This window comes from Anomaloglossus baeobatrachus, chromosome 11 (genome assembly GCF_048569485.1).
Source record: "Anomaloglossus baeobatrachus isolate aAnoBae1 chromosome 11, aAnoBae1.hap1, whole genome shotgun sequence".
NCBI lineage: Eukaryota > Metazoa > Chordata > Amphibia > Anura > Aromobatidae > Anomaloglossus > Anomaloglossus baeobatrachus.
Genome location: NC_134363.1, coordinates 104,688,216 through 104,702,373, shown reverse-complemented (window position 1 = coordinate 104,702,373; position 14,158 = coordinate 104,688,216). Strand labels below are relative to the sequence as shown.

General features: G+C 45.7%; 1 protein-coding gene across 1 annotated transcript in view; it reads left to right on the top strand.

Annotated features, from left to right (window-relative positions):
- The window catches only part of FOXR1 (forkhead box R1), a 73,355-nt gene extending 63,911 nt beyond the window's left edge, over positions 1-9,444 (top strand). Inside the window, exons 5-6 of the mRNA XM_075327269.1 lie at positions 8,424-8,656; positions 9,220-9,444. Coding sequence (XP_075183384.1) covers positions 8,424-8,656; positions 9,220-9,248 — 262 coding nt within the window. The 3' untranslated portion in view covers positions 9,249-9,444. The remainder of the gene's footprint in view (positions 1-8,423; positions 8,657-9,219) is intronic.
- The last annotated feature ends 4,714 nt before the right edge of the window (positions 9,445-14,158 follow it).

Genomic DNA, 14,158 nt, shown 5'->3' with positions numbered 1-14,158 from the left:
CTCCCAGCCCCAGGCCCTGTGTAGAAAAGAGAAGAAAAAGGTGAAGGTGGTGTCATGTCCCAGAACTCGTGTCCTGGGTAGACTGACTACGGATTGTGTGAGTGTGCTCCTACGTCTACCCCAAGTGGAACCCGCCCCCCAGGTGCCTGGCATCAGTGACCGGGTAAGTGCTATGACTCATGATGGCCACCCCCATGCCTACCGTGAGCCATATCCCACCTGGAAGAAGGCTTCTGAGCTTTATGTGAGTGTGAAATATTGAACACCGGTGATTAAACCCCCTCCTTATCCGAGGCGAATATTGCACTTAAAATAAAGTGCAATACTGTGTGGCGACTGAAGCCTCGGGTGCCACATGATCACTGTGAGCCGATGGTTGTCATGGTAGCACAGGGTCATGTGATGACTCCTGTAGCTCACATGACTCGCTTCCTCTTTCACCCGGCTGGCTGCTGCCAGTGACGAGGTGTTTTTCTGCTGATCTCAGCTGTGATCAACAAAAAAGAATGAACGATCAGACTGATGATCCTTATAGTCCCCTAGGTATTTCACCTAGGGGACTATAAGGATCATCAGTCTGATCGTTCATTCTTTTTTGTTGAGTAACATGAAAAAAAAAGTTATAAAATATTAAAAAAAATAAAACCAAAACTTAAGTTCAAATCACCCCCCTTAAAAAAACAAATGTACACATATTTGGTCACATTCAGAAATGCCTGATGTATTAAAATATAAAATCAATTAATCTGATCGGTAAACAGTGTAGCGGCAATAAAAAAAAAAACAACCCAAACACCAAAATGACATTTGGTCGCCACAAATTTTGCGCAAAATGTAATAGGCAATCAAAACGTAGCATCTGCACAAAAATGGTACCATTAAAAACGTCAGTTCGAGACACCAAAAGTAAGTTGTCACTGAGCCATAGAACCTGAAAAATGAGAAAGCTGTGAGTGTTGTGGTAAATGGCGCAAAATGTGCACCACTTTTTTTTTTTTTTTTTTATTTTTTTTTTTTTTGGACAAACTTCTGATTTATTTATTTTTTTTGTAACCCCTTACATCAGACCTGGGCAAGGGGCAGCCCGCGGGCCACATCTGGCCCACCTACTCTCTGTGACCGGCCCGCCTGGTTCAGGGTGTCCTTGCTGGCCGGTCACTGATGAGGGCAATCTGACCTGTGTCCGGAGCACAAGGCTCCGGGAAGCCCGTGGTCAGATTGCCCTCATCACACGCTGCGTGCCGGGAAGGGAACAGAGGACAGATCCTGCAGCGCCGCACAGTGTAGGCAGCAGAACGCAGGAATTTCTCCTCTGTTCCCTGCCCGACACTTTACTCTGTGACACACGCGCGCCCTGATATCGTCAGTACGACGCGCGTGTGTCATTTGAAAAGTTCCCGCCCGGCAGGAGAAGAAGCTGCAGTGGCGGGTGCCCGTACTGAGAGAAGCAGCGGTGGGGGCTCCTAAGAAAACAGCATCGGCGCAGCCTGGGCATGGAAAAGAGAAGCCGCTCAGCGGGGGGCTCGTACGGAGGTGCCTGAGGAGGGGACAATAAGAAGAGACAGGTGAGTGGTTACTAGTAACCTGCGGGGACAATGGGGGGCGGGCGGTGGGGGAAGGGGGGTAACTGTTGACGACAAATATTTGGGGTGTAGTGGTGTAGTATATAGTTTTATAGGGGTGTAGTGGTGTAGTATAATACAGGTGTATATAGGGGTGTAGTATAATACTACACCCCTATATACACCTGTATTATACTACACCCCTATATACACCTGTATTATACTACACCCCTATATACACCTGTATTATACTAAACCCCTATATACACCTGTATTATACTACACCCCTATATACACCTGTATTATGCTACACCCCTATATACACCTGTATTATACTACACCCCTATATACACCTGTATTATACAGGTGTATATAGGGGTGTAGTGGTGTATAATACAGGTGTATATAGTGGTGTAGTATATAGGGGTGTAGTGATGTAGGTTATCACAGGTGTAGTATATAGTGATGTAGTATATTACAGGATTACAGGTGTATATAGGGGTGTAGTGATGTAGTATATAGTGGTATAATATATAGAGGTGTAGTTTATTACAGGTGTAGTGTATAGGGATGTATATTACGGGTGTAGTGATGTAGTATATGGGGATTGTGTGTCTATGTATGTATACATTGTGTGTAAGTGTATATACTATATACACACACACAGTAAGTATGTATGTGTGTATATATATATGTATGTATATATATGTATATATATGTATATATATATATATATATATATATATATATATATATATATATATATATATATATATATATATATATATATATATATATATATATATATATATATATATATATATATATATATTATATATATACACACACACATATATACTCATACACACATATATACTCATATACACACATATATACTCATATACACACATATATACTCATATACACACATATATACTCATATACACACATATATACTCATATACACACATACATACATACATATGTCGCAGGCGGGGAGGGCGTGCTGCGCTCACCACGCTCGGGTCCGGCGCTGCTGCTGCTCGGTGGCTCGAGCGGTGGGCCGGATCTGGGGACTCGAGCGGCGCTCCTCGCCAGTGAGTGAAAAGGGGGGTTGCAAGGTTTGGGGATTTGGTCCGTGACTCCACCCACGGTTTGTGGTAAGGTTGGGGCACCACCGCTGCTGGTGACGGGGATCCCGGGAGCGATGGCAGGGAGCAGCTGGGATGTTGTTTCCCCCTCCGTGGGCAGGGGTTGGTTGTCCCGGTGAGGTGTGACGGGGAGGTACGGTTGGTGAGGTGCAGAGTCGCGGGGGCAGCACTGTGCCGGATGGCACGGTGGTACTCACTCAGCCAAGAACAGATGCAGAGTCTCCGGTAAAACAAACGGCTGGATGGACGGGTCCCGCAGCCGACTGCTGTGGTTTCTCCCGGACAGTTGGTGGTGGCTGCCTTTCCCTGCACCTTTTGTGTAACTTCGGTCCCGATGGCTTCCCACCGGTAACCCGCTCTCCAGTGTGGATATATGCCGGAGGAGCCCTTTTGCCCGCAGGCTCTGGACCTGGGAACTCTAGCTGTGGCGGTAGCTGTATTTCCTTTTGCTGGTCGGACGGTTGCCTTCAGTCGGGTCTTGGCTGTTAGGAAACCCCTGGGGTTCCGGTCACTAACGGATTTGACCTGTTTAACGGCGACTCCAAGCCTGGTCGGGGTCCGCAGGCCCTGCCGGTTTGTGCTGGCTTCTTTTCGCTCCCCGGTTCGGTACCGGCGGGCCACCGCCCGTCCCCGGTCCTATGGTTCTGCGTCGATCTGCCTCTCCTGCAGACGGCCACCACAGTCTGCCAACCTTGCTCTTGGTGCTCGGGCCACTTACCCGGACACTGTCAAATCTGCTCCTCTACTACCACTTTACTCCTCACTCTTTCACTCTCTGAACGACTCTGACTTTCTTTTCCCGACTCCAGGACTGTGAACTCCTCAGTGGGTGGAGCCAACCGCCTGGCTCCACCCCACCTGGTGTGGACATCAGCCCCTGGAGGGAGGCAACAAGGATTTGGTGTTTGGCTGATGTGCCTATCTCGGGGTGTGTTGTTGCAGTACCTGTGACGACCTGGCTAGTCCAGGGCGCCACACATATATATACACACACGAACATACATATATGTATGTATGTATGTATGTATGTATGTATGTATGTATAATATATATGTATATATATAAATATATATATAAATATATATATAAATATATATATATATATATATATATATATATATATATATATATATATATATATATATATATATATATATATATATATATATATATATATATATATATATATATATTATATATTATATTATATTATATTCTGTGCCTACAAGTAGTATTCAACCCTTCAACCCCCTGCGGGTTTACACATTCGGAATTAACTTGGCATTGTGACATTTGGACTGTAGATCAGCCTGGAAGTGTGAAATGCACTGCAGCAAAAAAGAATGTCATTTCTATTATTTTTTTTTTTTTTTTTTTTTAAATTGTGAAACGTTTATTCAGAGGGTCATTTATTATTCAACCCCTCAAACCACAAGAATTCTGTTTGGTTCCCCTAAAGTATTAAGAAGTATTTCAGGCACAAAGAACAATGAGCTTCACATGTTTGGATTAATTATCTCTTTTTCCAGCCTTTTTTGACTAATTAAGACCCTGCCCAAACTTGTGAACAGCACTCATACTTGGTCAACATGGGAAAGACAAAGGAGCATTCCAAGGCCATCAGAGACAAGATCGTGGAGGGTCACAAGGCTGGCAAGGGGTACAAAACCGTTTCCAAGGAGTTGGGCCTACCTGTCTCCACTGTTGGGAGCATCATCTGGAAGTGGAAGGCTTATGGAACTACTGTTAGCCTTCCATCATGCTGTGGGGCTGTTTCTCAGCCAAGGGGCCTGGCCATCTGGTCCGCATCCATGGGAAGATGGATAGCACGGCCTACCTGGAGATTTTGGTTAAGAACCTCCGCTCCTCCATCAAGGATCTTAAGACGGGTCGTCATTTCATCTTCCAACAAGACAACGACCCAAAGCACACAGCCAAGAAAACCAAGGCCTGGTGCAAGAGGGAAAAAATCAAGGTGTTGCAGTGGCCTAGTCAGTCTCCTGACCTTAACCCAATTGAAAACTTGTGGAAGGAGCTCAAGATTAAAGTCCACATGAGACACCCAAAGAACCTAGATAACTTGGAGAAGATCTGCATGGAGGAGTGGGCCAAGATAACTCCAGAGACCTGTGCCAGCCTGATCAGGTCTTATAAAAGACGATTATTAGCTGTAATTGCAAACAATGGTTATTCCACAAAATATTAAACCTAGGGGTTGAATAATAATTGACCCACACTTTTATGTTGAAAATTTATTAAAATATAACTGAGCAACATAACTTGTTGGTTTGTAAGATTTATGCATCTGTTAATAAATCCTGCTCTTGTAGGCTCTGTATGTACACATATGTATATGTGTGTGTGTGTATATTTTTAGTAGAACCGAGTTCATTATATTAGCCCGGCCCCCTAAAACCATCCCAATTTCTCATGCGGCCACATGGGAAAATTAATTGCCCACCCCTGCCTTAGATAAAAGTAAACCTAAACATGTTTAGTGTCTACAAACTTGTAACAAACTGAGGTATCGCACCAACACATGAATTTTACCATTATAGTGAATGCTGTGAATAAAATATCTGAAAAACAATCATGCAATCACACTTTTTTTGCATTTTTCCTCACTTGCAATTTTTTTTGAAGGGGAGCAAAAAAACCCAGCTGGGGGGTGAAGGGGCAAATATTATTTTTTATTGTTGTTGTTGTTGTTGTTGTTATTATTATTATTATTATTATTATTATTATTATTATTATTATTATTATTATTATTATTATTATACCTACTACATATTAGGTAGGATCTTGGAGATGGGACTACCCCTTTAAGTCTAATAAACCATGGAGTGTGGGCCATTTGTAAATATTTGGCATCATTTATTATATTTTGGCTATCTATTCAATGCATGTGTAGTGCCACTGAAGCTATCAGGGAGCTACAAGGTTATGCATCCTCACCAGGATGCAAGGCCTACCCCATAGGGTCCCGGAAGACCAGTGCCGGTCACAAATACTTCACAAAATCCCCCATAGAATGGTGCAAAGCTAGGGTCGGACCAATGGATGGCCGCCTAGAGGTGGAGCAAGTCCAGTCCACTAGTTGCCCAGGTGGGAGGGGCAGACAGTGGACACTCAGTCACAGGAGTCGGAGTAGTGAAGGTGGACGTGAGGAGACGCACTGACTAGGAGTTGACAGTAACCTGGTGACCAGGAGGGTAGTTGCCGGTGGAGTATTCCCGTAACTACGCACCAACTGATTACAGTACCCTAGGTCAGGCATAAAGCTCCAAGTAAGCCTAATAACACCTGCGCAGTGAGGGGACCATCAAGGACCTTGCTGACCCCAAAAATGTGAGACTCTGTAGCAAAGGGAGAACCAGGGACAGGACCAGAGACTACAACCCCACAGGGTTCATGCTACTGTGACGCCCTGGACTAGCCAGGTAGTCACAAACATAACATCACACACACCCCCTCCCCTGGACATGTCACATCAGTCAAACAAAACCCTTGTTGCCTCCCTCCAGGGTCTGATGTCCACACCAGGTGGGGCGGAGCCAGGCAGTTGGCTCCACCCACCGAGGAGTTCACAGGCGGAAAAAGTGACAGATTAAGTTTGGAGGTGAAAGTGAGAGGACAGAACCTGGTAGTGTCTGGGTAGGAGCCCAGGCACTGTCAGCAAGGTTGGCAGACGGTGGTGGCCGTCTGCAGGAGTTAGTGGATCTCTGTGGAACCGTAGGACCGGGATCGGGCGGTGGCCCGCCGGTACCGAGCCGGGGAGCGGAGTGAAGCTAAGCACAAAGGCAGGGCCATCGGACCCCGACTAGGCTTGGAGCCACCAACAACGGTCAAATCCGCAAGTGACCGGAACCCCAGGGGTTTCCGAACACCCAAGACCCAACAGAAGGCAACAGTCCACACCGTGAGGATACACAGCCACCGCCACAGGCTAGAGATCCAAGGGCCAGCGCCTGCGGGCAAAACGGGCTCCTTCGGTACCTATAAGCCGGGGAGTGGACTACCGGTATGCAACCACAGGAGTCAGAACATTCTAACAAGGTGCAGGGAAAGACAGCCACCATCACCCTGTCCGGAGAGAGCACCAACACTGCAGCCAGCTGCGGGACCTGTCCATCCAGCCGTTTGGTTTACCAGAGACTCTGTGCATCTGTGTCTGAGTACAACAGTGCCATCCGGCACCGCGCCGCGCTGCCCCTGCACCCCAGCTATTCAGCCTCCCCGTACCACCACCGGGCCCCGGGATCACCAACCCCTACCCACGGAGGGGACAACATCCAAGCTGCTCCCTACCATCGCTCCCGGGATCCCCGTCACCAGCAGCGGTGGTGCCCATAATCACCACGACCCGTGGGTGGCGTCACGAACTATCTCCCAAAATAAACCACCCCCTTTTCACTCGTGGGCGAGGAGCGCTGCTCGAGTTCCCGGGTCCGGCCCACCGCTCGAGCCACCGAGCAGAAGCAGCAGCCCCGGACCCGAGCGTAGTGAGCGCGTCCCCTCCGCCCGCGACACTACCATCATACGGACAGCAGTGGAAAAACCACTGGAAGGGGGTCCCCAGTTGCTCTTCGCCACGGGGACCCACTAACCAGAAACAGGTGCAGGGGAAGAAGGTACCAGATTACTACACTGGCACTGGGACAAAGGGGACCTGTAGGTGAAACCAGACGGCCTTAGGTGACCAGCTACCACTAGAAAGTGAGTAAAGAACCAGTTGCACTGAACCCTTTGTGTGGACTACCTTCTTCCAACACCCGTCATTACAGCTAGCCTCTGGGGCAGGGCCCTGCTTGCGGAGGGTCTAACATCCAGGCTGCCATTAACACCAGCCCCAGTAGTGGACATTGTGCAGCGGCGGCTCAATCTACATAGCTGCTACACCGCAAGTGGCGTCACATGTGAACACTAATCTAATCCCCTGTAAATATATCCCCTTTACAAAAAGGGCCCAGGGCACGAAACCGGGCAACGGCCACCAAAGTGACATTCCCCAGTTATTCACTGCCCGGGACAGAGTACCCCATAACCCTGGGCGTCACACATGCACATCTCCCTCATTATTTTGAACCTACCTTCTATAGAATTATTATTTTGATGCAGCCTATAAACCCTGAAATAACCATGTATCGGTGTGATCCTGTGAGTAATTGTAGTGTGTGATATTACTTATTGCTGCAGTAATTTTTTATAAGAAATAATCAAGCAGGCTGCTCTACACTGCTTCTGTAATAAAAGATATAAACATAAAGACGAGACATAGACGTGATGGAGGGTTACAGAGATGACATAGCACAGTCACCCTGACCACCTCTGGTGAACACACAGCTCTTCCCATCTCGGTCATCAATGGCGGTGAATGGGTAGTTGCCTTTATGTTTATATATATATATATATATATATATATATATATATATATATATTCCAATATAATGTTATAGCGCCACCCAAGAAGTGCTAAATAGACAGGGGGTTGTCTGATGCTGAGAGGCAAATTCAAAACCAATTTATTAAGAATTCCATTTGTAACATTTATAAAACTTGGAGGCAATTAGATAAAGCATGGTGATATCTTTGGTCATGTTGATTTTAAACTTTTAAAATGTTTGAGCAATTGACAAACTAATTTCGACCACTTTTTTGCTTTTGTTTTGAAATATATATTGTGTAACAGTTTACATATTCCCCTTCTTAGAGAGCATTTTCCATTCTTTCGAGTTGCACCAGATGGCTGGAAGAACACTGTTCGGCACAACTTGTGCTTCAGCAGCAGCTTTGAGAAGAGCACTGGGTGGGACTGTGCTGATGGGCACCGACGTTCCTGTCTGTGGAAACTAACACGACAAGGGAGGGTGAAGTTCAGGACCGATATTCATGCCCTGACAGATGAGCTGCTGCGTGTGTTACGTAGAAGCATGAACAAACCAGGTAATTGTGGAGTCCTATGAAATCACTGCCACTCTACAAGCAGAAATGTCACACGTAAAAGATGTATTACACTTCCAAATAAGTCTCATACACGTTCATATTTGAGACTTATTGCAGATGTCTCTGTGACTGGAGATTATATTTAATGTATGAACCAATTAATATGACGTGTGTAGTACCCCAATAATCATAAAATGCAATGTTTAAAAAATAAAAAAAAATTCTGCATGGGGTACAAAAACATTGGTAATTTTACATTTTGTTAGCTGAAACGCGTTGTCCGTAATTGTCCGTTTTTTATTGAACCCTTAATAAACCCTTGTTCTTGAAGTTGTTGCAAACTTGCACTGATAATCCATTTATCCTCCGGAAGCGCCGAAAGGGATTTTGTCTTTACTCCACAATTTTACATGAGAGCTAAAGTTAGTTAAAAACAAACACTGCATAATATTTTATTCATTAAATATTTAATGTGATAAGAGATTGTAAAACGTCCAGCAAATTAATCAGAAATAATACATTGAGATTTGTCATTGATTTGTAATCTTTGTTTATTTTTGTAGCCCTGATGGAATTGATGTTCGGGATGTGAAGTGCCTAAAATGTCTCCAGAAAATATTGCTTTTGTTTGCATTTTTCACAAAACGAAATCTATACTGGCAAGAATTTAGAAGACTTGATTTAAAGTATTCCTGAATGCAAGGGGTATTGTATTTGTGTTTTCTCAGTAATGTTGCACTTTTGTTCTTCATTTAAAATAATAATTATATTTTCATTTCACTCTGTATATCTGGTCTTTTTTTTCATTTGCTCTAAAAAATAAAAATTAATACATAATATCACCACAATTATTGGGACACACGTCTTAATCAATTACTTCCAGTTTTAAATGCCGTTCCATTACCACATGTACATATAACACAGCCACGAGTCATGCCGTCTGCTTTCACTAATATTTGTGGAGAAACAGTTCATTCCAAAGCACTTACCATTTTAAAAAGTCCGTTCATGACCTTTCATCTCTCCTAAATCTTCCCTATCACCTGTGAGTGATATTATTAAGAAATGGAAGGAACTGTAGCAACTCAGTCTCGAAGTGGAGTCCACATAATGTTACAGGGTTGTGTCACCGAGTGCTGAGGAGCAGAGGGCAGAAAGTCACCAACAATCTATTGACTTCATAACTGCAGAACCCAAGACTTCTCTGGTATTAAAATCTGAATAAAACGTGTCAGGAGCTTCCTGACATGTTACCATGGCTGAGCAGCTTCCCTGGAAGTCTTACATCACCTAGCATATTGCCGAGTGTGAGATGAAGTAGTGTTCAAGTCCTCCAAAGATCTTGAACTTATGATCAGTTTTAACAATACACTGCAACACTTCTGCATTGTATTGTAAGCTCAGTGATCTCCCATGAGGACAACCATGGCAAACACTTATGCCTTTATAGGAAACCCCCACTTATCCCATCTAACAACAGGACATCTGCAAGGAGTTTGTATGTTCTCCCCGTGTTTGCGTGGGTTTCCTCCGGGTTCTCCGGTTTCCTCCCTCACTCCAAAAAACATACTGATAGGGAATTTAGATTGGCAACACTGTCCCCATTGGGACTCACAATGTATGTAAAGTGCTGTGGAATTAATAGCGCTATATAAGTCAATAAATATAATAATATCTAACCACTTACACTTGTGCTCAAAAGTTTACATACCCCGGCATATTTTTTTGCTTTCTTGGCCTTTTTTCAGAGAATGATAACACGAAAACTTTTTTTCCACTCATGGTTAGTGGTTGTGTGGAGCCCCCAGCCCAGGTGTAGCGGTGCATTACCTTCAGGGACTCCACGGATGGTCTGGTCACAGGTAGGTTGCTTCTTTAGGAGTTTCGTGATGCCACTGTCGGTATTGCGGTCAGGGGACTGCCACTGCATATTAGGGGACGCCTGGGGCTGATGTTGGATGCAGCTAGATGTAGTGGCCTCCCGAGAGTGAGGCAGGCCCCAGGGCCCTGTGTAGGTGTGTGGAACCACAGGTCACAGAATGACTCAGGCACAGTCCAGACAGTCTTTCAGGGTTTTTACTCACAATAGATGGCAGGGTGAGTACCCGGGCGTAGCTGGGATTAACCAGAGAAAACCAGGCACTCCATCAGGCTGACTTTTGAGGGTGACTACCGACTCGCCTTCTCTAGCCCTGATGTTTTTGTGGTGACCTCGACTTGAAGTCCCTACGGGGGTCACCCAGGGAAGTTGCTGCTGCCTGTTCTCCCCTCTTTTCAGCCCGAGTGCTTGTAGCCTGGACCAGGTCACACCGGCTGCTTGCCTCTTGTGAGCTATGGGGCCCTCTCGTTGCTACGTGGCTGAAGACTCTGTGGTGTGGTGGAGAGGGTCTGAAGTGCCCCCTCCTGCAGGTTTGGCAGGAGAAAACTGAATGAATCTCTGCACTGGGACCTGTCACCCTTACAGGCCTGGTACCTCCCTGGCAGTCCCCTTACTCAGCCACCGCTTGCCTCCAGCCTCGGGTGGTTTTCGGGTGGCACTCCCAGGTGACCGTTCTCCCCCGTTGGTAGCCACTGCACGTGCGCTGTCAGATTGTGCCAGACTCCCGGGTCTGCTGCATGCGTCTGCTCTCCCTGAGCTGCACTCACTAACTGGTTCACTACTCCCTCTCCACTGTGCCTGCCTACGCAACTTAGCAACCAGGCTCTCTAATACACCCCTTGAGTGGACATGGAGGCCACGCCCCCTCATGGATTCCCCAGGGGTCCACTCAAAGGTCCATGTGGGAGACCTGATTACTAAAAGCCTGTGTAATCACACCTCGGTCAGCCTTCTGGATTACCTGTGTTATACTGCCCCCAGCATGGGTACAGTACTCAGTGGTGCCTGACCAGGTCAGGGGCGCCATAGTTGGCTGAAACCATTTATTGTCAAACTACTATGTTTTCTCTATTTAAATCATGACAACCAAAAACATCCTAAACATCACTAAACCCAAGGACACTGGGGTCCCTAGGTAGCTTCACGCCATAGGGATCTACACTACAGAGCTCAAGGCAGGAAGGTTTCACAGCTTCACAACACTGGTGGTGGCCTCTGAGTCATCCGGGATCGGCTGGGGCCAGCACTCCAAGAGAGACGACCTGACAGGGAGTAGAAGAACTTTGTCTGCAGTCCTGGTGTTGTCCCGTCATTGCAGTCAGTCGCCCCGCGCTTCGGCGCCAATGGCCGCTACCCCCACCCTTGTCCTCCCTGGGGGCCTAGCTCTGCCTGTGGGGAGCTGGACCATCTGAGCTGCGTTACCATCCGCCCCAGAGGAGAGCAACATCTCGCAGCGGCAGCTGATCGTTGGCCGCATACCATGGGTGGCGCTGCAATGCAAACCCCCATCATCCCCCTATACTGTCACCTTGCATCCTTTTATTGACACCGACAGGGCCACTGAGCCGAGTCAGGCCATTCACAGCAACCCCAAATACCACTGGTCCAGTGACGAATAGCCCTGAGGCTCCGTGGGCGCGTTATAATGAGGTTAGAAGACTGAGATGGCCACTTCAGAACCTTCATTTTGTTCTCCTGTAGCCAATTATGGGTCAACTTGACCTTGTGTTTTAGATCGTTGTAATGTTGGAACGTCCCAGTACGTCCCATGCACCGCTTCCTTGCTGATGAGTGCAAGTGTGCCTCCAGTATTTGCTGATAACTTGCTACATTCATCTTTCCTTCAACTTTGACCAAGTTTCCTGTACCTTTTGTAGCTCACACATCCCCACATCGTCAGCGATCCACCTCCGTGCTTTACAGTAGGAATGGTGTTCCTTTCATCATAGACCTTGTTGACACCTCTCCAAATGTAACATTTATGGTTGCATAGTTACTTAGGTTGAAAAAAGACCTAGGTCCTTCTAGTTCAACCTTCCTCCACCAGTTCTACATTTGGTCACAAAGTCATTTATAACCCAACAATGTTGTGTGTAGTGAGAAAATCCTCCAGCCCTTTTTTAAAAGCTGTTATAGTATCAGCCATTACTACCTCTTGTGGTACGGCATTCCACAGTCTGGCTGCTCTAACTGTAAAGAACCCTTTCCTATTTAGGTGTCGGAATCGCTTTTCTTCCACTCGCAGTGAGTGCCCCCTGGTCCTTAGTATTGTCTTTGGAACAAATAAGTCATGTGCCAGTCCTTTATATTGATCACACATGTATTTATACATATAAATGAGATCTCCTCTGAGACGTCTTTTTTCTAAGCTAAACAGATCTAACTTTGTCAACCTGTCATCATATGGGAGGCCTTCCATCCCTTGTAGTAGTCTAGTTGCCTGCCTTTAAACTGCCTCTAACTTCTGAATGTCTTTTTTAAAATGTGGAGCCCAAAACTGGTTCCCATATTCCAGATGTGGCCTTACAAGTGATTTATAGAGGGGTAACAATACGTTGGGATCACGGGATCTAATCTTTCTTTTTATACACTCCTAAAATCTTGTTTGCTTTTGCAGCTGCTGCCTGGCATTGAGTGCTGCTGCTCAGCTTATTTGTAATAGGAATACCGAAGTCCTTCTCCTGTTCTGTAGTCCTGAGTTTTCTTCCATTTAATGTATACGCAGTTATAGGATTACTCCGTCCTAGGTGCATTACTTTACATTTATCAACATTAAATCTCATTTGCCAAGTATTAGGTTGTGACTAAAAAGTTTGATTTTGGTCTCATTACTCCAAATTACTTTGTTCCAGAAGTTTGGACGCTTGTCTCTGTGCTGTTTAACACTAGAACTACTGGACTCGTGACACCTATATAGAAATACATGGTGCAAAGTAGTCAAAATTACTACCTCAGTAGTTCTAGTGTTAACGTATTGTAGGCGAGATACTTTGTGGAATTGCGCAGTAATGGCTTTCTTCTGGTGACTCGACCATGCAGCCCATTTTTCTTCAAGTGCCTCCTTATTGTGCATCTTGAAATAGCTACTCTGCTAGTTTTCAGTGAGTCCTGTATGTCAGCTAATGTTGTTTGTGCGGGGGTTATTTTTGCATCCCAAACAATTTGTTCCTGGCAGTTGTGGCTGAAATTTTTGTTTGGTCTACCTGATTGTGGTTTGGTTTTTACAGATCCGGTGATTTTCCATTTGTTAATCACAGATTGAATACTGCTGACCGGCATTATCAATGTCTTGGATATCTTTTTGTATCCCTTTCCTGTTTTATTCAGTTCAACCTTCTATTCCCTTAGATCTGTTGACGACAATTCTTTTTCTTTCCCCATGACTCACAATCCAGAAATGTCAGTGGCTGGATGAAAGATGCAAGAGTCTGTCTGGATCCCAGAAACTAAGGGGTACTTCACACACAGCGAGATCGCTGCTGAGATCGCTGCTGAGTCACGGTTTTTGTGACGCAGCAGTGACCTTATTAGCGATCTCGCTGTGTGTGACACTGAGCAGCGATCTGGCCCCTGCTGTGAGATCGCTGCTCGTTACACACAGCTCTGGTTCGTTTTTTTATTGT